Source organism: Alligator sinensis, unplaced genomic scaffold (genome assembly GCF_000455745.1).
Source record: "Alligator sinensis unplaced genomic scaffold, ASM45574v1 scaffold559_2, whole genome shotgun sequence".
In the NCBI taxonomy this organism is placed as follows: Eukaryota; Metazoa; Chordata; order Crocodylia; family Alligatoridae; genus Alligator; species Alligator sinensis.
The window spans coordinates 1468427-1493392 of NW_005842046.1; the positions used below are offsets into that span (position 1 = coordinate 1468427).

The 24966-nt window shown below is 44.4% G+C and overlaps 1 protein-coding gene across 1 annotated transcript in view; it reads right to left on the bottom strand.

Annotated features, from left to right (window-relative positions):
• LOC106722154 (guanylate cyclase 2G-like) overlaps positions 1 to 24966 on the bottom strand; it is a 55819-nt gene that overhangs the window by 533 nt on the left and 30320 nt on the right. Inside the window, exons 9-22 of the mRNA XM_025203200.1 lie at positions 24840 to 24943; positions 23901 to 24064; positions 21191 to 21274; positions 15320 to 15424; positions 13838 to 13909; positions 11354 to 11522; positions 10167 to 10322; positions 9268 to 9445; positions 8147 to 8287; positions 6984 to 7176; positions 5407 to 5581; positions 2560 to 2658; positions 1745 to 1836; positions 147 to 254 (exon numbers count right to left, since the gene is read on the bottom strand). Coding sequence (XP_025058985.1) covers positions 147 to 254; positions 1745 to 1836; positions 2560 to 2658; positions 5407 to 5581; positions 6984 to 7176; positions 8147 to 8287; positions 9268 to 9445; positions 10167 to 10322; positions 11354 to 11522; positions 13838 to 13909; positions 15320 to 15424; positions 21191 to 21274; positions 23901 to 24064; positions 24840 to 24943 — 1840 coding nt within the window. The remainder of the gene's footprint in view (positions 1 to 146; positions 255 to 1744; positions 1837 to 2559; positions 2659 to 5406; positions 5582 to 6983; positions 7177 to 8146; positions 8288 to 9267; positions 9446 to 10166; positions 10323 to 11353; positions 11523 to 13837; positions 13910 to 15319; positions 15425 to 21190; positions 21275 to 23900; positions 24065 to 24839; positions 24944 to 24966) is intronic.

Sequence of the window (24966 nt, forward strand, 5' to 3'; positions counted from 1 at the left end):
TGACACAAAGAGTAGAGTTAATCCCTCCAAAGTCTCCTATGCTGCAACAAGAGGCAATGCCCAATCTAGCAAGCTCAGCAAGACCCACAATATGAGCTTCTCCTCCAGAGATTAAACTTTTCCACCTGCCTTTTAAGGACTCTTACCTGCAAAGGCCCCTGCAAATTGCCTTCCATGTTATCACTGAACTCTGGTAGAGGCACGTTAAACCCAGATTTCCCTTTTAACCAAAAGGTTTGTTGGTGCCCTTTGCCCTGGTAGGAAAAAAACAGCGTAGAGTCATTCAAAGAATTTAAGAGTGGGGAAAAATATGATCAACTGTAATTTTTTTTTTGGAGTAGTGACCATGTTCTTGGTTATGTTGATACAGTGCTTAGGCATAATAGGGCTGCAGGCCAGGCAGCATAAATAACTATCATTAGTAATATTATTAACAAAGAATGCAAAAATATTTTTTTAAAGGCACAGGATCCATTGGCATCAGGTTCTGAGAGCTCTTAATGCTCACTGGAGCCACTGGAAGGAAAAAACACCAAATACACCACAGATTTAGGCTGTCTTGTTCTGGAAAGCTTAATTCTATTCTCCTCCAATTTTTGCAAATGCTACCCTGAGTGAAGCAGCTGTTACTGTGTGCACCACAATGGAGCCTGTCTGGACTATATCTGAGCATAGGGGCCTCTAAGACCATGTCATCCAGCCTAGGGGTCTTCCCACAAATCCAAAAGTTTGGTGGTGGGGAAGTAGTAGTAGCATTAATTGCAGTTCCCTTGCTGCCAAATTTCCACACCTTTGGGGGGCCCTATGGGGCAGATGACATGGCCCTCCATGCTAGATCACACCAGCCTGCAGCGGGGCTGAAGTGGTGGGGCCAGACTGGCACATACCTGGATCTGGCACATAGCCACATAGTGGTTGAGCCAACGTCAATGCAATAACAAGCAGAGTTGGTGCCCTGTGGGGGCAGGGGGCAAGGGCACAGGCTCTGAGCCTGGGAGCTGAGGGCTTTGGATCCAAGAGTGGGAGAGAGAGAGAGGGGCACAGGATCCAAGAGTGGAGGGTGGGGGGCATGCATGGGCCTGAGAGAAGGGGCAGCAGTCTTACCAATGCTGGGAACTCCACAGTCTCAGCTGAGCTGCTGCTGCTGGTGCACATGCTCTGCCAGCCCCAGCTATTGCTCTCAAAGTGGCACAGCCAGGGACTGGTTTGGAGTTTCCAGCATTGGTATGCTGCTGGGGCAACACCGCTCCTAATTTGGCAACTGGGACCGGGGCCCTTTTCACTCACCACTAGCTATACAACTGCCCAACATGTAGGGTCAGGCTGTCACATGGCCAGATCTGGCGCATGGGTTTGAGCTGGCAAATGGCTGGATCCAGTGCACAAGATTAAGCCATGTATGGATTCAGGCCAGCGCACAGGGCTGAGCTGCATGCTGACTGCACCTGTGGACCGACCCAGTGCACCAAGCCCATGAGCTGGGTCCAGTGTGCAGACTGGCCCCTTGCTACTCATCCGGGCCCCAGAAGCTTGAGCACCACTGCCCTAGTATTAAACATCCATATCAGATTTGTTCATGTGTATTTAAACCAGGGCATTGCTGCTCATCTTAGTTCATATTCAGGAAAACATTCATCTTCCCACAGTAAACATCCTTACAGAGTTATTCAGATAATGTCTAGTGCATTAGATCGAAGCCCACCTCGCATGCTGCATTCGTATACTACATTCTTGATATTTGTACCTTTACTTTTATGGTGCCTCTTCCTTGCAAGTTGTAACCTCCAATGGATTGCAGGGCATTAGCAGTGGTCATGGACACATGGATTCGAAAAGCTACAGCAAAACAGATCTGTTTAATTACTACATATAGGTGTATAGGCTGTCGGGAGTAAAACAGGAGATGAAACGGTTACAGGTAAATCTCCAACTTGTTTCAAACCCCAGTATTTTTCTACTGGAGGGCTGTATTTTCCTTTTGTGCTGACTCTTCCTTTCTTCAATAGGAATTATAAACAGGATGTGGGGTTTGACTTGACCCCATTTCAAATGAAAACACTTCAGAGCAATCCTCTCCATGGGGAAAGCATACAGGCACCAAAGTGAAACCTGTATTTTTCTCTTTGAATATTAGTGACTGTAACATCTGTGGCTATGTCAGCCTTCATTGTGTTGCACAACATGGCCATTCTGAGCTTCATGACAACAGCAGAGAAAAAAAAAAAAAGCTAGCATATTGCAATATAAAGGAGATCTTTATTAGCCACATAGGGCAATGACACTGAACAGCATTGGTCTGAAGCCAATACACATGCATATTTGCATAGTCATTCTTTACGGGGTTTCTTACTCTTTGTGAAATGTTACACATTACCTCCCTGGACCACCCTTTGTTGGAAAACGATGATCACAGGGGGAAAAAACCCACCGGGTTCAATTTACCTGATTATGAAACAGTTAACAAATATCAGTTAGCAGTGAGCCGAGCAAAACAATGCCCCGTTGAAGGTTAAGTCTCCTGTGCATCCCAAATACAAAACCAACATAAATGCTACCTACGCAAACTGGTACTTTCCATCCTTGAGGCCATATTAACAGTGTCTCCAAACAGGCAGTACCGTGGCATTGTGATTCCCACCACTCCTGCAACAACTGGGCCTAAAGGGCAAAGGAAAGAGCAAATCAGGAGGTTAATGAATTGGAGACCATTCTGGATTGTGCCGGAAGCCCTCTGTAGGAATGGAAGCAGGGTGGATAAAAAATGAACCATTTTAAAAAATGGATTTTTTTCATTTAAATCAGATGATTTGTATTGAATCATATTCTTTTTTTTGTTGTTAAGATGCTTTTTAAAAAAAATAAACCTATATGAAGATAGTTTTAGAGTTCTGAATAATATGTATTAAGGATATATCAAACAACAAGAAAGTACTTTTTGTAGAATGCAACGATTGAATCGAGGCTCGGTGACCAGTGATTTAAATCATGATTTAAATCACGATTCAAGTCAATTGGATTTAATCCAAATCCATCCCGAATGGAAGGATCATTTTACTGCAGAAAGTGCCAAAGTCCCAGAGCCAGACCAGAGCTCAGGTGCAAAGGTGTGGAAATCTCAATGGTGAGCCAGTTTTGAACTGACTCTCTCTGTTGACTCAGGCAGTTCATAACTTTCTCCAGCTCTGAAAGTGGGAAATAACCCCTAACAGCCAGCAGAACTGTAAGAAATGACTTTTAATGAGCCAAATATTGTAGCTTAGCTGCATTAGTAGGAGAGCTTCTGAAAATTTGATGCACATCAGATTACTCCAACAATTATCTCCATCCCTCTCCCACCACCTCTTGGCTTGTAATGTTTACTGTTGTCACTGAACCATCCCCCCAAAAAGGATGATTGGTATTGCTACACTGGACCAGACTACCCAGGAGAATAGCCCGAGTCCAACAGTGATCAGAACTAGCAGTTTCACAGAAAGTTACAGAAAGACCACAGAGGACTATGTGTGAGGCCGGCTGTGGGTAGCAGACACAGCATGGGGAAGGAGAAATCCCCTCTCATTGCAACTGGGCTTCTGGCATAGTCATGGGATAAGCTTGGTGAAACTCTCCACTTCGTTGCTTCCCATCCAGACTTGACCGTGCTCCTATTCTCAGCTATACTCCTTGTGTGTGAATGAGCTAAACTTGTCTTGCCCTCCCATGCAATGTCTCATTGTCATACTGTAATCAAACACAAACTAATAAAATCACACACAGCAGCAAATCAGGCTGCTTTCATGTGCACGCGCATCTCTGCAGGACCTTCCATCCAGCAGATCACTTATCCTGCCATAAAAACAACACCAGAGTCTTCCCATCCCAAAACGCGCGCAATATCCAAAAAGACCCAGATTCTTCTGGCATGTAACGCTGGCCTCATTTATTAAAAACAGATCATTCATTTATCATTAGGCCCGTCTGACTCCAAGAGTATCTTTTTAGCTGGTGGCCTAAATGTAGGAGTCAATGTTATATTCAGTCTGCACTATCTCTTCACTATGTGTCAAGCCTTACTTTGAGTCCTGTCACTGGAATGAATTCCTGAAAAGTATTGCAGGTATTCCAGTGCAATTTGCTTCTCCACAAAGTCATCGCTCAGCACAGAAACAAAGCTATGCCAATATTTACCATGAGCAAATAGGAAGCACTGAATGGGAACATAGGCATCATTTAATTGAGTACTAAAGCAGAGCCCCAAAATTACTGTTACCATTGCACAATCTCAATATAACGCCTTCAATGTACAAGTATCAATAACGGTATCTGGAAGCATTTCTAGCTTTGCATTCTACAGCTAAAGCACCTTTCAAACCTACAATCTCAGAGTATTTTAGAAACAGTAATAAATCTTCCCAACAGCCTTGTGAGGTCAGCATATTATTGCCTCCTTTATATTAGGAAGTTAGGCTCAGAAGTTGGCTCTTTCATGACAGAGGTGGAAACAGAATGCGTAATCACCGACTTTGTCCCATGCTGTGACCACCTGAATGTGCTTAAATCAAGTAGGCAGACAAGGTCCTTTGGGTAAATCTGATATCTTTTATTAGAACAACTCCCTAAGTACCTCTCCAATATTAACCAGCTACATTTATCCCCCCACACTCTCCCAACCTGTCTCTCACCCACTGAGTCCTCAATTTACTTCTTTGCTGACTGCTTTACTTGCATGCAGACCAGTCTCTGGCTTCTTTACTATTCATTGCATCCAGGAAGAGCGCACACACCAACTGCAGATGCTTCCTTAGCCTGACAAAGGGTATTTGTACCCGAAAGCTTGCACAGAAGATTTTGTCCAACTATTTGAGTTGGTCTAATAAAAGATATCAGATTTACCCAAAGAACCTTGTCCCTATGTCCAACACGGCTACAACCTATACCCCTGAATGAAGTAGGCAGACAAGGTTCTTTGGGTGAATCTAATATCTTTTATTAGAACAACTTAAATAGTTGAAAAACAATTATTAAGCAAGCTTTTGGGTCAGGCTAAAGAAGTTTCTGTAGTTGGTCTGCAGCTTGTCTGCCTATGTCCTTAGACCAACACGGCTACAACCTACACCCCTGAATGAAGTAAGCATTTAACTCCATAGATGCAAGAAAGAACGAAGTTTTGGTGTTCAGTTTAATAATGGATAAACATGTGACGTGAGTCAAGGGAAATTTTGTTGAAATAAGACTGAAATAATCAGGTTCCCTCCTCACCCCCCTCAAAATTTGATCTGAATGTAACTTGACACCTTGCCCATCCTGAGGATAATTGATCCATTGAGCCAAACACAAAATGTGGATAAGTAGCTTAATTTCTACTGAACAAGAAAACTAGGAGAGCAAATCTAGGTTTCAAAACCAGACTAGTCTCACATTATTTACCAGTGTTAAGGCCAATGCGGAGCTTCAGCTTCTCTCCGGGCATGTGCCCTATCTTGAAAGGGATCATTGCACTGAGGAAGTGCAAAGACAATGTAGCAATTTCCTCAACGTGCTTGATCCCATTGCGGATGGGGAGGCCGCTGGCAACCATATAGGCATCTCCAATGGTTTCAACCTGGAACAATGAGAAATCAATGAATCAATCAGCTTAAGCACCCATAGCAAATATTCCCCAAGATTAGGCTGCTGACAGACGCTCGGTTAAAGGCACGATGGGATATGATTGGTAATCCCAACAATTGCGCCTCCTGCCATGCCATGTGCATAGGAGGAAATGCGATTGTGGGATAGAGGATCAAATCCCAATTGCAACAAGCAGGATCCATGGGGGTTGTTGGGTACATGGGAGGTTGGGGAGGGAGGCTAGTGGGGTTTGCAAGGGGTGGCTGTGGTCTGGGAGGGTTTGGTGGGATCAGGAGGGCAAGCAGGGTCTACAGGGAGACCTGGAGGGATTGAGGTAGGGGTTAAAAGGATCAGAGAGGTTCTCTAAACCTGCCAAATCCCCTCAGACCCCTACCCCACAATGCCACCAAACTGCCCCCAATCCTGAAAACTACTCCTGGGGCAGTTTTACTGGCATTCACCAGTCCCAGGAGCTTCACTGCTGGGAGTGAGTTGGGGTAGGGGGAAGAGCAGGTGCATCACAGGGGTGGCAGCTCCATGGGGGTTTTTAGCAAGATGGGGGAAGTTCCCCTTCCCCACCCCAGAACCAGGAGCTATTTTTAGCTCCCTGACTCTCCCCACCCCCAGGTTAACAACCCCCCCTCTAGTGAACCAATCCCACCATCCCACCTGTTCCTCCCCTCACCCCAATTTGCCTCCTCAGCTTTTGGCACCAGCAAACGCTGGTACCACCACCATTGGGAAAGGCTTACAGGGTGACAGGTTTAGCAGGCTTGGGTGAGTGGGGGTGGGTTGTCCATCTAGGGATGGAGCAAGAGGCCAGAAGGCTAAAAATAACCCAGTGCCAGGGGCGAGTAAAAAAAGTGCTGTCCTGGGGCTGGAGCCAATGGCTGGGCTTTTCCAGCCCCAGGGCTGTGCAGGGAACGCGTACAGAAGTTCAGTTAGATCGGTCTCACTGGACCTGATCTAATTAGACTACCTCTGAGGTCAAGTTAAATTAGATCAGGTCAGCCATTTGAAGACCGATCTAACCTTCCTGAACTTCTATACAGTTCACACTTAGATTGACCGAACTAGGGATCTAAGTATATGGTCCACACCTGGGCAAACTAAGTTAGATCAGGTGGCCATGATCTAACCTCCCTCAATGTCTACACCTAGCCTGAGCATGTGCACTTCTATTCATGGTGCCCTGCAATCATCCAGTCATTGGCATACTTCAACTCATTTTAATGAATTTTGACTAAAGAGCACTTTCCCCCAAGTAGTTACAAACAGGTGGCCTGATTCTACCTTCATAAGCTCCCACTGACTTAAATGGAGGCTCAGCAAACTCAGTGCGGCTGGATCAGTGCCCTTTCTCTGTCTAACGAACAGGAAGCTAGGTGCCTCACCTTGTACACATCGTATGTCTTAGTAATGTTATCAAACAGGCTGTACAGGTCATTCAAAAGACTGACCACTTGCAGGGGGGAGCTAAGAGAACACAAGTTGGTGAACCCAACAATGTCCGAGAAGCAGATGGTCACAGAATCAAAACTCTCTGGCTCCACTGATTTCCCAGCAATGAGCTGCTCTCCAATGAAACTAGAAAAAGAAAGAAAAATTATCGTTTCCTTCGTGTCTTTTCTCTCTTACCACCTCACCATAAAAATATTTGGAAGTATGCTGAAGAGACTGTTTAAAGCATTTCCAAGGTTTCCTTAAAACACATGCAGCTGGGATGTTACTCCAGCTTCCACGCTCTAGAAGAGCGTTCTCAAAGCAACGTAACAAAAACTTGTTGAGGAGTAAAAAGAGCCAGTTTACTGAGGCCATTGGCTGAACAGTATAGCTTCATTAATTCCCCCTGCTCCCCCTGCCTTTCTCTTCTACCTACCCATTATTTCTGGTTTCCAACCATATGTTCTTTGGGGTGAGCACCATCTTTTTATATATATATATATGGTTCTACTTCTCCTTGCCCAATAGAGTCCCAGGCTATAACTGGGTCTACAAGGCACTATTGCATATAGTGGTTAATAATTAACAAATTAAAAGCAGTTGAAGAGTGCAGGGTGAAAAGTTATTTAAGATAAAAGGCAGTTGGCTCAAGAAAATTGGGTATGAATGGACAGTGATAAATTTAGGCTGGGGGTTATCAACCATGAGAATAGTGAGGTTGTGGAACAGCCTTCCAAAAGGGGCACTGGGGACATTAAAAAAATACTTCAAATATGAATTCCAGTAAAGGTGTTAAAGGGCTTATATGGCATGGTGTCCATAATAGCAAAGAATTGGACTCAATGTCCCAGGAGGTCCCTTCCCAACCTTTTCTTATCCTACAATTATAGTTTCATTCGTATCAGAGCCTAAGCCATTCAACAGGATAAGACCTCTGCTGTGAGTGTGAACGATAGTTAAGCACATAATGATTGCCACTTTCAGCTATATAAAACAGTGTATAGTCAGCATGTGTTACACTAGCACTTTGAGGAAGCCTCTACGTGCATGGTTCGCTCTCTCACCAAATTCTATTGTTGACAATTTAGGAAACACACTGGAGATGTTTAATTACCTAGGCAACAGTGATGACAATAGTTTGTCCGTCTTTCTCTTCTCTGCCATCAGCTGGTTTGTCCTTTCTTCCACGACTTCCTCCAAGCGATTGGCATACTTTTCCAGTTTATTCACCATGTTATCCAAGATACTGACATGGCTTATGGAAGTGTTCAAGCAGATTATTTTTACTTAGAGCATTCTACTAAGTGACACAGACTATTGACACATACTGTATTTCACTTCCATTTCCTTCAGAGGACTGTAAATTCCCTCACTCTGCTAGATTTAACTGGGGGAAAGGAGTGCTGATTACTTGGCTCTTCTCTGCTGTGACCCATTTCATCTGTTCTCTGTTTAAGCATGGTTTGATCACATAAGTACTTGGATAAGTGAAAGCCTTAGAGAATATATGTACGATATTGGAAATGTTGAATGAACTGAAGCAACGACCTAGAATAATTTAGGAAAATGCATTGCTGCTGGAAAATACTACCGAAATGCTAAAATTGAAATGCCATCAATATATGAGAACCTAACCTCCCTTACAATTTGTCGTTCTGGATAATTACATGATAGCTACTTAAAACTTCACTATAGTTTTGTCTGAGTTGTTTAGCATACTTATCAGTGGCAAACACCTACAAGTGCCATAACTGAGAAAGATTAAAGACAATAATCCTCTAGCTTTTTAATTTTTTAGGGTTTGTTTGTTTGTTTGTTTGTTTTTTACACATAATTAGTTTAATCATTTCTCCTGTGCAAGTCCTTCATGCAGCAGTAAAAGAAAGAAAAATGCTTAATATACAGAAAATAAAAACAGAAATTTGGCAGGGAGAGGTCTAAGGCAGATGCCAAGCCTGAAACAACTATAAGTTCTCTTCTTTCTAAGAAGGGATTAGATTTCAGGTTTACTTTTTATACATTGCCTTGCCTCCCTTCATGGTTTGAACTAGATATTAATGCTCTCAACCGCCTGTCCTAAAGTATGCTATTAAATAGCTGCTGCTTCCCACCTGAAGCAGCTGAATTTCAATGGTGAGCAAACAATTCTTCCAGACTGTAGTCTATGAAACACTTGGGTCTTATTGGATAAAAGAGATATATGGTATCACTCTTACATGAGTAAGAATAACTCACCCTTCAGGGCTTGCTTCTCTTAACAATCTTTTCACAGAGGAAAATGTTGGTCTTCTCTCTGGGTTTTCATCCCAACAAGCTCTCACTATTGAGATGATACTTTCACTGCATTTCTCCCTTGAGAGAGAAGGCCGCAGAGGGAAGTGTGTACAAGGATCCTTGATTCTACTGATGATCTCTAAATACAGCAATGATAATGTTTCAGGATTTTTTAGTCCATTATTTATTTTGTTTTTAACATGTCCCATTCTTTGGACCACATAGCCCTTGCCCTTAATATAGGAGAAGGTGGGAAGGGAAGAGAGAAGTATCTTTTTTTGTTCCCTACACACCAAAGATAATCACACGAGGGAGGACAAAGGTCTGCTCCTGCCATGCGTTCTGAAGAGCTGACCGGCATCAGACATGGCAGCAACATCCCACAGGTGAGATCATTTAACTCCTTGAAACTCTGGGAGAAAAATGTGCCCACAGAGGCAACTCCTTCCCCACTTCACTTAAGTATCACAATTTAATTCTTTGCATATAAAGGTTTGGCCTCCTCCTTGACCCGAAAACTTCCAAATACAGTTACTTTCCAAGAGAAGATGAATAAAAGAGGATACTTTCCAAGAAAAGATGGATAAAAGAGGATACTTTCCAAGAAAAGATGGATAAAAAGGGGATCCTCAACAAAAATAGAACATATTGAATTTACTCAAATAAAAAGAAGGTCAAACAATAAAGCAAGATTTTCCTGTAAGTAATATGCTGCAAGGATCCTAAGGGGTTAGGGATCACAAGATCACTGCTATATTTGAAACATGATGAAACGTCTTTCACTGGAAGCAATGAAAAAGAGTGATCAGGAATTAAGGTAGAGCTAGGAAATCAGCATGGAACTATTGTTCAAGTTATACCTTCTGCTTCCTGGTCCAGGTCGTGGAAAGGGCCATCCTCATTGTTATTAATCAGCTCTTTCATAATTATAGCAAAACTGTAGACATCCCCCTTTTGGGTCCCCTGGAATGGATACTCCTGAAGCCTGAGAAGTTCTGGAGCTGTCCAGTAGAGCTCTACAAGGCAACACAGGAAACAGCAGGACAGACTGTGTTCAAGGTGCATCAACCTCACTGCGGTTCTTTACAAAAACAGACCAGTTAGTCAGCATTTCAAAATCCCCTACAACATATTATAGGACACGTTGTGCTTTTGCAATGCTTTCCAGTGGCCTCCTCTGAGGCTTTCATTGTGGCTTGCAAGTACTCATATATGTGTTCACAATATCCCTCTGGTAGCAATGTAGAGAGTAGTAAAGCCTTTTTCCTTGCCCCCAAGAGAGTCAAGAGGGGACTCTGGTATCAACAGGGGTGGGGAATAGAATGATGGTCCCTGGGCTTTTCCAGCAGTTGGGTGCATTTGAGGGGACAGGTAGATTAGGCCCACACACAGTTTTGGGTAGATTGTCCTTGGCCCTTCTCAGCAGGGGACCTAGGAGTTAACACTCCATTGAGCTGCAAGGAGCAGTTAACATTCCTCAGAGCTACTGTATCAGGCCATCAGCAGACTCAGGCAATCACCACTACATTGGTTGCACTGGGTTCATGATTTCAAGCTTTTCTGTGCAACCATGAAGAATAGAAACTTACTCTCTCTCTCACCAAATTCTATTGTTGACAATTTAGGAACACACTGAAGATAAAAGAGGTTCTCGTGTAATCGTGTAACTAGTACTTACGACTTAATCCATACCTGGGGTACCAAACAAGAATTATTCACCAAAATTATGCATCAAACATTTTCGAGCAACAAATCAGTTGTTGAAAATCATATCAGCTGCTTGGTACCGATTCATGAACAACAGGCAAAAATTGACCAAATAAACAATTTGCTGACATCTCTTGGCTCACTGACATGCAGCATCACCAGGATAAAGAGATCTGGGCAAGTTCTAAAGCAGGTTTGAAATACATGCTATCCAATGACGTCCTGCAGATAAAAATGTGCTTGAAGACCATTATTAAGGAAAGCTTCTGCTTATGTAGTCAATTCATCCTTTTGTTTTGGAACACCCCCTACGTTTGTAATTCTCGTATAATTCTCTTACCATCATATTTGGTGGTTTTCTCAGTGATTACTTGGCATTTCTTTCCATACTTAAATTTCCACAACCCAAATCCACACAGCTTCACTTGCATGCCATTATCCACCAAACAATTGGAAGGTTTCAGGTTTCCATGCGAGTTCAGTGGGCTGCTGTGAATAAATAGCATTCCCTACAAAAATAGAAACATTATACTAGAATTTGCAATGGCTAAGAGAACACAAGTTACAATGGCTGCTGTCCTAGCACCAGGTATATGGAAGACTGAAATCTCTTGGGCTGAACAGAAGAATACAGTTTTGGTTGAGACTTCAAGAACTACAAAATATAACCTGCCCTTAGCCCTGTTTTGATCTGACGAAATATCAAGGCTTTTGTTCGAAAAGATCATTGTGTATATGTTGCTTAATATGTCCTTGTGATTCTTTCCCTGCCCAAACCCAATAAAGTCTGCCAGCTATGCCCACATTTTGTCTGTGTGGCCATATTTTCCTATCATTGTCCTCTCTCTCACTCCTGCTCCATTTGGTTGTCCTGTTCACTCACGGCACCTGTTCTTAGGATGGGCCCCAATCCTAGAAGCTATTCCACAGGCAAATGCCTCATTTTTAAAGTAGAAAAGTACCCCACTGTGGAACAGCTTGCAGGATTGAGACTTATTTGTGTAGATCTCATCAGTATTTACGGGTCATCCACTGCAGTAGTATGTGGGCACCTCACAATCTACACCTTATTCAACCTCAATAGCCCTGTGAAATAGGGAAGAACTATTTTTCCCTATTTTACAGATCAGAAGAGAAGAAAAGTAGAGAAAGACTAAGTGACAGCGTTTGGTCATACAGAAAGGTCTATGGCAGGGGAATACATTTTCCAAAGTGCTAGGTTTGTCCCCCAATCACTGAACTAAGATATTAGACTATAAACTCTTCAGGAAAAGGACTCAATTGTATGTTTTCTCAATTTCTAACTCGAGGGAGCCCCAGCCAGAGTGAGGCCCTTCACAAATGGTTATCATATAAACTAATCAATTTAAACTTTTCTTACCAACTGATTCCTTACTGAAAAAGAAAATTTACAGAACTGAGAAGTTCAGATAGTAAATTCTGCTCGTTTAGATGTGGACCTCTCCCTTCCTGCCCACTTGACAATCAACAGCGACCATTGTGCTGCCACCAAACAGACAGAGATTTTGCCAAAGCCAAGTGAATAAAGCCATGTTACAAAAATGACCATGTGAACCCTGGGCCTAAATACTAACGTCTTTCTGTAACTGAACAAGTATCAAGTAGTAGAAATTACCTTTTTTAAGAATTTGCTAATTCTTTCTCTCTCTCTCTCCTGCCAGCCCCCCAAACATACCCTCTCACATTCCAATTTTGCTTTAACCACCACATGCCAAAATCAGACTGTACTAAGAAAATCAAGATGGCTAAGCATGCCACCCAACACTGATTCTTTCTACATAGCCCTCTACTATCTAATATCATCTAAACTATTCTAAATGAAATACTCTTGCCTTGGAAAGCAATCTCTTCCTAAAGAGAGAAAAATGTTAAAACAGGAGGTATAGTTTATTACATATGCAACTGGTGAGGGGGCATGTGTCCCCCCTGACAGGGCTGTCCTGGCCACCACTACCTCTGGTGGCATCTGCAGGTGCTCGCCAGCCCCGTCCCCACCACCAATGCCACTGGCACCATCTGCAGATGCTTGCCAGCCCCGTGCCCAACGCTGGGGTGCCCCCCAAGACTCAGGAGGCACCAGTTGCCCATGGTTATTATAATTGTTCATTTTGCAACAGAGCTTATAGCACTCAGTCAGGTGTGACCTCCATTGTGTTAGGGCAGTGATTCTCAGTCAGGGTGCCGGGATAACCAGGGGTGCCGCAAGATCCTTGGAGAGTGCCACAGGAAGTGTAAGGAGATAAGCAAATAAGGGCAGGCTTAGGCTTTCCTTTCCTGACCACTCTCCTGCCCCCACTGACCAACCCCTGTGCAAGAAGGTAAGCACTCTAATAAAATAATTTTTTTAATGGGGTGCCACTCAAATCCTAAAAATTACAAAGGGGTGCCTTAAGTTTAAAATCATTGAGAACCACTGTGCTAATGGCTGTAAAGAGTACCCAACGCAGGAGAACTTGTCTCAAAAAGCTTTCTGTTTTAAAAGTCTTAAAATTTGGGGCTTTCCCCCCCGCTTTTCCATCTTTTGCTTTTTCATGTTATCAGCACAAGAGACTGCAACTAAATCCTCATGTTAAGGCTGTGACAATAAAATATATACTGATCTAATAATTATTCTTGAAACCCTATCAGATCTCACAGCACTCCCATTGGTGCATATCCAGGCAAATGAAAGCCTGACTACTGGTATAGTGTACTATTTTCACCAATGTCTCCAAAACACTCAAATAAAAAAGAGTACTTTAATGTTCCTGTTGGCTTTTGTGATAAGTCTTTCTACTAGAAAAGAACTTAACATTATACTCACATTGGCTATATCATAGGCAAAAGAGAGTTTGAATATCCAATCCAATTCAATATCAGAGTTCCTCAAAACATCCTGAAAAAACAGAAACATTATCTTTGAATGACTCAACAGGCTGGGATGCAATAAAACTTCTTTTCAAGTGTCAGGCTGGATGGGTAAATACCAGATAATGTAACTAAAAAGAGAGGTAGGACCCGACTCCTCTCTCCCATGGCGTTCATGTCAATGCAACATCAGGAGTGACTCTGTTTAGATCAGTGATTGACAGAGGTGTTGAGCAGTGAATCAGGACCACTTGCTACCAGCTGAGATTAACGAATTAAAGGTGAAATTAGATCCTATTTACTGATTCATTGAAAATTGGATATTACTTTAATGTATCAAACTGGCTAATAAATTGATGTAGCCTTATTTAAAAAAATAGAAGTACTTTGGAATATCACTGCAGGCACTGCCAAAATCTTCTGATAGCAACTCTGTGGAAAGGAAGGTTTAGCCTATAACACTAAAAAGTCTTAAACTCATTTTGAGTGCAGAGAATTGAGAAGCAAAAACTAGGTCTGTTGTTGTTGCAAACAATGCCGTAGGCTTTACCTGTAGGCTTCCTTTCTTGCAGTAGTGGGTAACAATACAAATATTTGGAGTCTCAGTGCATAAACCCAAAAGGCAGTCAATCAGCAAGGGATTAAATTATCCCAGCAAGATAAATACCAGATTCACCCAAAGAACCTTGTCTGCCCAGCAAGATAGGCATCCAAGTGTTTCTGAAAGGAATCCAGAGTAGGTGCTTGCACCACCCTTGGGAGGAGTTTATTCCAGGCCCTGGAGACTCAGACAATAAAGATATTTTCCCTTATGTCCAGCCTAAAACGGTCTTCCAAGAGTTTGTGACTGTTGGACCTAGTCTTCCCATGGGGTGTCCTTCTCCCAGTCATTTTCCCTTAACACTTATATATTTGGTTTCCAAATGATCAATTTTTGGTGACATCATCCACATGCTAGTGTCCAGCAAATGCAAGTTCCAAAATTGATTCAATTTGCATGAATGTTTTTGAGTTTATAAGACAAGACGCTGAGTAAAGATTTGTCTAATATTCACTGCCTCTATGGTGCATTATCTCTATGCATCCACCCTTTTGTTGATAACAGCAGTGGTATTTAAATTATTCTGCAGAGTCCTGTTCTCTCTTTCCATTCCATTACTTACAAGAAAGGAGGCAGATAAAAACAAGGCAATGCTAAAGCAACGATGACGTAGGAACAAGAAGAGATGTATGGGGATTCTAAGTCCTAGCAATTAGATGCCAAGAAAGCCTTCATGTCAACTAAAAAACAGAAGGTAGCAAAAATGGTTAGCAAACAAAAGGAAAAAAATCATACCCTACCTGACCGGAAAAGAGCTCCAAAGAGCTCTTTTGCCAACTCTCTTAAAGTAGCAAAAACTAAGTCTGTTGTTGTTGCAAACAATGCTGGAGGCTTTACCTGTAGGCTTCCTTTCTTGCAGTACTGGGTAACAATACAAATATTTGGAGCCTCAGTGCATATGCCAAAGAAAGTCACCAGATTCTCATGTCTCAGCTCACGCATCTGAAAGTAAATCAGTTTCTGTCAATTCATTGTGTTTAGATGACAGGAGCACCTTCAGTGGGTTTCTTAATTCTGGTATCTTATGAAAATCTTACAAGATAGAACCAAAAGAAAAACCATTAAATAAACCAAAACTGGCTAGTTCGGGAACGTTCCTACAATTTATTTATGTCTTCATTCAATGCCTAATATTTGACATCCCTACACCTGTCTATTCCACAGTTGGATGGCCACAGTTCCCCGTTACTTTGGTGTAATATCTTTCTCACTTCATACTCCTACAATACCTCTAAATATCTGACATAATTCATCTCCTGCCTTAACGTATAAAGACCAATAATATATATAAATACCTTCAAAATACTATCAACTGTTATTCCCTCGTTTATCTTAGCAATATGAATAATTAACTTTTGGGGCCAGATTCTAAGACTCTTATTTATGTTGAATACACCAGACATCTGTAAGGGAGAGCCAAAGGCTCCTGTTATTTTAAGGGTGGAAGAGCAACAGAGAGAACCTCAGTCAGGGAAAGCTATTCATGATGAGCTGCTAGAGGACAGGTATTCGGGGAGTTGCCTGATGCAAGCACTTATCACAGAACTAGCTGTGCTTCAGTAGCACTGCTAGAGCCTTGCACGGGAGACAAGATAGGAGCATAGAAGAAACCAGCAGCAGTATGTCACCCTAGGGCTGAACCAGCAAGCTGCATCAGGAAACACCTGTGGCAGCTCAGGGAGGCACCTGAATAGCAGGAGGCAGGGCCAGGGCGGTATATATTGAGCCAGGAGGGTCAATCTGGCCCTGGAGGATGCTGAGGCAAGAGCTCCTGAGCAAGGGGAATGCAGGAGCTCTCCTACCGGGCACTGGAGTTGTCTTGAAGGGAAGTGAACATAGTGCTGATGCCCCACATGGGAATAGTACCTGGGGTAAGGGGAAGCCTTGCTATGCAGGCAGGTAGCCGTTGGCTATTTTTGGACTCAGAGGCTGTGTCCATACAAGCGCAGCCATGCAGTATGTGGTGCTGCAGATATATTTGTGGTGCCACATACCGCCCATTCTGTTGTTCTCTGCACTGCAATGGAGCCTTGTGGACTGTCTTTTTGACCCGTGGATATCCAGAGAAAAAAAGCAGAGCAGCACACACATGGGATGGGCAGGCTCCCCAGCTGGGCTCCATATGGCAGGATCGCCACTGCTACAGCCCCAGGAGGTCCCCAGGACCCCGGGTAAGGCTGCTGAGGCGAGCCCAGTGCTGGCCCCAGCCTCCTGTACCACGTCTGGGGTAAACTGCCGCACACCAGAGCGCGCGTGGCATGGGCATTCCCCGGAGACAAGTGGCGGCGGCACAAGGTGCACCACTGCTAGTTGTTCCCAGGGAACCGAATGTCCACATCACATGTGGATGTGGCCAGAGGAGGGGTTGTTTGCATTTTGAAGGCTTACTCTTGGTTACAGCATCAACTGGTGGTTTGGGAAGGGCTGAAAAGGGAATGAGAGGAGGCCACGGCAGGGGTGCCTGGGGGTTTAGCCCACAGCAGTGTGTCAAGGGCATGGCAGCATTTAGAGCCCTGCTAGGGGCTTTGATTCAGAATTTAGGCCCGAGGGGGAGTTTAAAACCCAGAGAGAGAAAGAAAGAAAGGCTGAAACCTAGCTTGGGCAAGAGCTGGGTAAGGGCCATGGAGGCCAGTACCCAGAAAGGGCAGGGTCAGGGTGAGGGGAGCCCCGCGCACAAAAAGAAAAGAGATAAGAGCCCAGGAGGCTAAGCAGGCTCAGCAAGTGTATTGCCCAGGACAGGACAAAGAGAAAGCTGGATAAGGCAGTCAAGGACTAGAATCCAAAAGCCAGGCCTGGCACAGCAGGCCTAGGGTAAGGGAACCAGCAAGGCTGAGACCCTGACAAGGGGTCTTAAGTGGCCTACTACCAGGTTGGGGCCAAGTGCACACTGAGCTCGTTAACTGGTAATACTGCAAGGCATAGACATGGCTGTCAGGCAGGTCAGAGGCTGTGGTTAGCCCTTAAGGCAAACAGGTGCTCTGGGTGAACTAGCTGGCATCTGGAGGTACTGGAGCTCACTGTAGTACTGATTAGTAGGGGTGTGCAAAACGGGCTGCATTTGATTTGGATTCAGCCCGAATCAGGGACAGTGATTTGATTTGTTGGATCAGTCCCCGATTTAATTTGGCACAATCCAAATCTGAAGATTCGATGCTGATTCAGAGAAACAGTGATTCGGCAATAGACACAAATTTAAATGTCTTTTTTTACATACCTCGAGGTACCAGGTGCAGCTCGTGATCACTGTGATGCTGGAGTGCATGGAGCGTCCCACAGGAGTGTGGAGACACCCCCTGCGTGCTCAGTGGCAAACCTGGAAGTGGACTGGAAGTACTTCTGGTCCACTTCCGGGTCCACCACCAAGCACGCAGCCCCCGCCCCCCCCCACTCCTCCCCAGCTCAGCTATCAGCCGCAGGGGGACCCTGGGTGCCCCCCAAGACCAGTCGCTGAGCAAGGGGGGCACAGGGGCCCTCCCCACATGCTCCCTAGCAGACCTGGAAGCGGACTGGAAGTGCTTCTGGTTCACTTCTGAGTCTGCTGCTGAGCACGCTGGGGACCCCCTCACACTCCTGTGGGACGCTCCATCTGCCCCAGCATTTCAGCAATCATGAGCCGCCTGGTACCTTGAGGCATGTAGAAAAAACATAAAACTGTGTCTATGTCTGAATCGTCAATGTCTGATTCTTTCCGAATCTCTCCGAACTGATTTGGAGGGTTCCGATTTGATTCGGAGAGATTAAAGGGTCTCCTGATTCAATTGAAATCGGAGATAAGGCCACTGAATCGGGCCAAATTGAATCAGTGCCCGAAGCTTTGCATCGCCCTACTGATTAGGTTGCTCCCTTCTAATCAAATAATTACATCAAGGCATGGCCAGCGAGTAGGAAGGGGAGGCACCACAGAGCTGCAGCCGGGTAAGGGTTGTGTGGCCACCAGGGGCGTCACAGTCACCAAGCGTGGTTACAATATATCCCTACTGAAATCAGTTGGATAACTGTGGAGTAAATATTACTCAACATTAAAACCAATATTACAGTCCAACTCAGAGATCTTTCCTCAAAAGTCAGTCAAGGGAGGGCTTCTGTTACTGTTTCTCTATTTGTAAATATTTTTCTGGGTCTGGGTACATGAACTAGTTTATATTAGAAAGAGGGGAAGGATTCCTTGTATGTCAGCTGGGCCAGGTAATGGCACACATGAACACTTACCTCGTGGTAAGCAAAAGATAAAACATAGTGGCTTAATACTCCATCGTAGCCAGATTTTCCGAAGATATCAGATGCTGGATGCTGGGCACTTTCAAAAGACTGGTAGTTAGTGGCCTAAGTGGAAACTAAAGTGCTATTGCAACTTTGATTCTCAATATTCATACTGAAAACCTGATACTCCAGACCTATGAAAGTACACTGTGAGCATGTCTACAGGTGCATTTATTCCAGCTTAGACTGTGCAGTAAACTACTGCAAAGTAAGGGGGTTTGGGTAGGTGTCTACACACGCAGGGATTAGGATGAAGATTTGCATCCAGTTCTCTGCAGCCCTTCAATGGGCCCTTGCTGCCACTGGAGGGAGCTCCAGGCACCACTTGGGTGCAAGCCCAGGGGCTGATAGGGAGCAGTGGGCCAGGAGACAGCTCTCCTGGCCCTGGATTGTGGCAGGGAGGCTGCCTGCTACAGGGCAGGGGATAATGTTCATCTGCCACTACAGCAGGGAGCTCCTGGCCCCAAGGGCTCCCCAGTCAGGGGCATGGGCTTGGAAAGAGCTGCAGGAATAGGACAGGTCCCAGCCCTGAGTGCCTTGCCCCGATCTATTGGTAGGGCAGCTAGCAGCGAGCTTGGGCTGGTAGCTGCCCCACTGGTGGATCGGGGCAGGGGGCTGGGACCTACCTCCCCCCTGTAGCTCTTTCCAAGCGCTGTGCCTCAATCACCCAAGCAGGGCACAGGGCTGGGACCTGCCCCTGACCGAGACAGTTCCCGGCCAACCCGATGCTGCATGGGAAAGTTTGCATGTGCAGCCCAGAGCTGGCTAGGGACTGCCCGAAACAGGACAGTCCCCACCCACCTCCAGGCTGCATGTGATTTCTTGCGCAGCCTGGGTCTGGCTGGGAACTTTCCCAGTCTGGGGCAGGTCTCAGCCAGCTTCAGGCTGGGCAGGGAACAGTCCCTATGCAGGGAGCTCCCAGCAACAACTGCAAATGAAATTGTGGAGTGGGGGCTGGGGAGCTCCACGATCAGGATCAGGGAGTCGGGGCTGGAAGCTCCCTGCTGCTGGGGTAGGGGGACATAGTTCCCACACGGGCACACGGGGCAGGGGCTGGGGAGCCTGTACCTCCCCAGCTTTGTGCTTGTGGAGCTGGGTGAGGAACATGCTCCCCAGCCCCCACCAGCAGGGAGCTCTCAGTGCCAGCTCCAGGACCACGGGGCCGCTGCTGAGAGATGCTCATCTCTCAGTGCAAGCTCCATGCTCACGGGCTCGGGCTGGGAGTCTCTTATCTCCCAGCCCAACCTCTGTGGTCTTGGGCTGGGAGATAAGGATCTCCCAGCCCAAGCTTTGCAGTCATGGGGCTGGGGCTGGGAGACACTTTTCTCCCAGCCCCCCACTTCTTGATCATGATCTGGGGGCAGGGGGCTTGGAGTTCCCTGCTGCTGGGGCAAGGGGACAAAGTTCTCACTAGGAGTCAGATTTTGCACCTACACGAGTGCTACGGTGCCATTACTAATGCTGAGTAAATTTGCTATTTGCATTTTCAGGTACCAAATTTACTCGGTGTTAGGGAGGTTTACTATGAAGTAAACATGTGCGCATGTAGACGCACATGCTTGTTTCGCAGTAAACTATGCTAATGCAAAGTTCAGCGTCTCGTGTAGGCACACGCTGTATTTCTGAACCAGAGAAATGAAAGAGTCCTAATAGCTGAGATTTCATCTGCTATAGGGTAGAGGCATCATATGAGCAATTACTAGAGAGCAGCTGGCATGCAAGAAATCCCTATTCCTTTTATCACATGGCAGTTAAATTACATGTGCATGCTTTCTGATGCAGAAGTTTCCAGAACCAAAATGTTTTGCATTAATTAACCCTAAGAAGAATCTAGTCTTCTCTCAAGTTCAGCACCATCAAAATATGATGTATATAAATATAAGGTGCACGGGGAACAAACAGGATGAACTGAAAGTCATAGCATGCAAAGAAAACTAAGACTTAATTGGCATTACGGAAACTTGGTAAGATCACTCCCATGGGCTGGGAGATCAACACTGAAGGATTTACATTGTTTTGGGAAGATAGGTATAGGGAAAAATGAGGCACTATTGCACTATATGTCAGGAATATGCTTGTTCCCAGGCCTAGAAGAAAGCAAGCATAAAACAAACAAAACAACACCCCCCACCCCCCCAAAAAACCCACAAAAAACTAATGGAGCAAACTGCCCGGGGAAGTTGTAGCATATCCTGCATTTCAAAAAAAGGCCAGATAAACATTTAAGAGGGATGGTTTAGGAATAGTGCATCTTGGTTTAGTCCATGGGGTTGGACTAGATGACTCCAGGTCACCTTCTGAATCACAGGGTTTTAGGATTTTCAATTTACTGAAGACAATCCAATCAAATCAGCTGCCCAGTTCAGCAGCACCTACAATATATCGGCAACAAAATCAGCATTTAATTGCTATATGCTAAAGGAGGATCATAGTGAGATTGAACCTTACCAATTGAACCTCATGAAGGACTGACTGGTTCTTAACCCAGGCATCTGTCTGGTTATCAATGTATTTGAGTGCAACAAGAATTCCCTGGAACAAATATTCAGAGAGGTAGAATCCAGTATACATTAACTTTTACACAGACTGCTTGGAAGAAATCTGCATGAAAAGCAGGCAGCTATCTGAAAATAGAGCAGGCTCTGAGAAACTTAAGGCTTCTTTTAGCTAAAATAGGTAACAGGATCCTTGCCTGTGCCATCAGTCAAAGACCTACCAATACAAGCATCAGAGAATGTAGGGAGAAGAAGTGGGTTTAATTTAGATTTCTTTGTATAACATGCTACCTTATTGTACTACATACAGATATGGGCCTATTTTTCAAAACAGCTCTCTGGGAGTCATATAATGTATGAATGGAGATGTTACCCTGAGTATAATGCTGTGTGATATAGTCATAGTTTCATAGTAGCTAGGGTCAGGAGGGACCTGAACAGATCATCTAGCCTGACCCCCTGCCACAGGCAGGAATGAATGAATAGTCAATGAACGAATGAATAGTCAACGGCTCCAATATAAGCAGTGATTTACAACTAAAGAAATATGGCATGTTTTTGGAAGGCCAATTAGATGCTTAAAAAACATGGCTCCCTCTGTAAAAATGTATAACATTTATAACTTCAGTTCTACAATCTTTCATTTTTGACAACATGGTGCAGCATGTGTACCAGAGACCTTAGCAAACCACAAAATTGCAGTCCAGACAGTGCAGCGGAGAACTTTTGTGGGTTTTTTATTCAGAATTTTAAGACCTGTTCCCCTGTACAGCTCTCTCCACCCTCGCAAAGGAAACCAGAAAGGGCACAATCAAATTCAACATACGACAGGAGAATGCACACGTATCGGAGCCCATCTAATCTACTGACGTACCTGGTAAAGACCTCTTGTTATATAAACGACTTCTTTCCTATCCTTCAAAACTGAGGGCTGATTCCTTGAAAAAATCAAGCTGGACTCAGCGCTTTCCTCTGTTCTAGGCATTGGTGTGCTTGTTTGCGATACTACAAAATGACTCTTAAAGAGAGGAAGCCAGAGACACAATGCTTTTAAAAATGCAATAATAGCTTAGTTAAATTTTAGAAAGCCTGAGACTTGGTCATATTGACAAAGACATGCAGATGAGCATGAACCCCATTAACAGGCTCCCTGCAGTGTGCACCAGAACTGGTAAAGACAGAATACAGAGAGACAAGGTAGCACATCTGATGTATTAACGGGGAATTGTGTGGCCCTGGCCTTCACTTCTAAGCCCGTGTCTAAAAAAAAAAAAAAGTATATTCTATTAAGGCTGCAAGTGTAGGTTCACCTTCTGACATAGTTCTTGCACAGGCAATCTCCAAGAGAATTTAAGGCTAAACTAGAACTTTTGCCGTGTCCGTCTGCCAAGCAGTGACTTTAATTTAATTCAATTTAATAGTCTATGCTGCCTCAAGGTGGAGGGTAGTCTTATGCAGAGTTTAGATTTTGGTTGTATGGGATGGTTTGGATAGAGATGATCCGGCCTCAGGCAAGGGGCTGCTTAGAAACCCGTAGATGACTTCTGAAAGTCCCTTGCAGCCTGACTTCTCTAAGTCTCTATGGGTCTAATTCATTAGTTTGGAAAATGTTTTCAAAGTCCTTTGAGGAAAAAAATAGATCTGACATAACACCAACAGGGAAACACTGTTCACATCAGTCACAATATAAGGATTGTGTATTGAGAGGTACTGGACATTTATTTCTGGAGGATGAACATCTTTAATCCCCATTGATTTCAATGGAACTAATGCCAATATACAAGAGTGGAACCAGGAGCAGAGTTTGACCCATTAATTCCTTAGGTCCCTGCCAGATGTGCGGGTTAAGGTGGGATGCAATCTGATATGAGATCCACGCGACCCCACTTCCTGCTGTGCAGCAGATGCATGGAGAGAGGCATGACTGGGGGATTACATGACAGATCCCATCACGCCTTATTGCTTGTGCAGGGAAAACCCAGAATCCCAAACTTGGGCTCCCTCTGCACTGGCAAGTAGCAAGCTCCCATGGCTGGGAGACCCCTCAACTGACAGGGCTCCCACTATGGGGGTGCACCATGACCTGGGCTTGCAGCTGCAGATGCACATGGTACATCCTTGTAGCTGGCAGCCTGCAGGTAATCCAGGGGCCCCCATCAGCTGATGGGACTCCCAGCCACTGGAGCAACTGGTGCTCTCCAATGGCTGAGAGCCCCATCGGCTAACAGGATTCCCAGGCACAGGGGCTCACCTGGCCCCATGTTCAGCGAATAGTGTGATAGGAACCAGGCACAAAGTTATTATTTCACATTTTTGGTGGAATAATGTGGCTTATTCCTTGTTTTATGACACTATTAATTGATTGAAAGGGTGGCTGGGTTACAATTTAAGATGTAATTAACTGGTTACTAACTGATTAACCACATCTTAAGTGTAACATATGGTATAGGCCTTAGTGGCCAACATAGCAAAAAAACATTCCAGCATGCCAGTAGGCTCCTGGGTTTCAGTGGGATCAAAAGTACTTAAAGTTAAGGGTCGCTTGAGTGTTTTGCTGGATCACAGCTCTAATATGTAGATGTTTATAAGTGCGTGAAAAGCATGGGAAATCACTGAGGATGACAACATCTTGTGGATTGCAACTTGTACAAATCCTAGTTTACCTTCTGATCTCCAAGGACAACGATATCATCATAGTTGATTTTCCACCAGATGTCATCCACTTGCTTTTCTAGCTTCCCTTTCTGGATCTTTAGAAACACCACAGTGCTGGCAGCTCCTGAGGTTGTTACCAGCAGGACAGCAATCAGAACAATCACTGGCACATCTGTTCAAAAATATGGTACCAAGTGCAAGGAGGTAGAGAAATACCTTGATGACACCACCATGCTGATCATTTTAGGGTCACATTGTCGTTTGGCTTCACTGTGATCTACTGGATCCTCAACTCCTTTGCACCACAAAGGAAATGTAACACTAGTTTAAATAGTCCTTTGAGGATCCTTAGGTGATGTAGTGCCATCATAGCATTTCCATCCTATATAGATTTTAGGAAAACTGTATAATCGCTGCTAATAATGTCTGCACCTTTGTGCTCAGCACGTCTGAAAATCAGCCTATCAGGTTGAAAACCCCCAAATGAAAATCAGGTTGAAAACCCCCAAATGAAAAAACTTCAACAGTCAACAGACAATCTTGGACAACTCTGACTTGTGTTTTCAAAAACTGGCATCTAAACTCAAGAACCTAGACTATATGTAGCCCGATCCTAAAATCCTGGGTATCAACCTAAGCTGCTTTCAGCCACTTATTTAGGTGCACAATTGATATTTAAAAAAATAGCAACAACTATTTGCTGTTTTCCAATATCTCAGCCTTGTAGCAATGCTTCTCCATGCCTTCATTTTCTTGTAAAATGGGTACACAGTGGGCAATTTAATACAGTCATTCTGCATTATTGTTAGCTTTCACTAACGGGGGTTTGAAAAAAAGCTTTCAGATCTTTGAATAAAAGAGGCTAAAGAAGAGCAAAATATTTTGTGTCTCTCTCCCCTTCCAACTTGCCTGAAAGTGCTAATCTTGCTGTGTATGAGCATGCTCACTTGTAACTGAAGTTTTGCACTGTTCGTTATAAAATCCACAGTCTGGTCTGTCTTTAGGAGGATAATTATCCAGCCAGCTGATGTTGGCAATTTCCTCTGTTGGGCTGTAGATGGAGACACACAGATA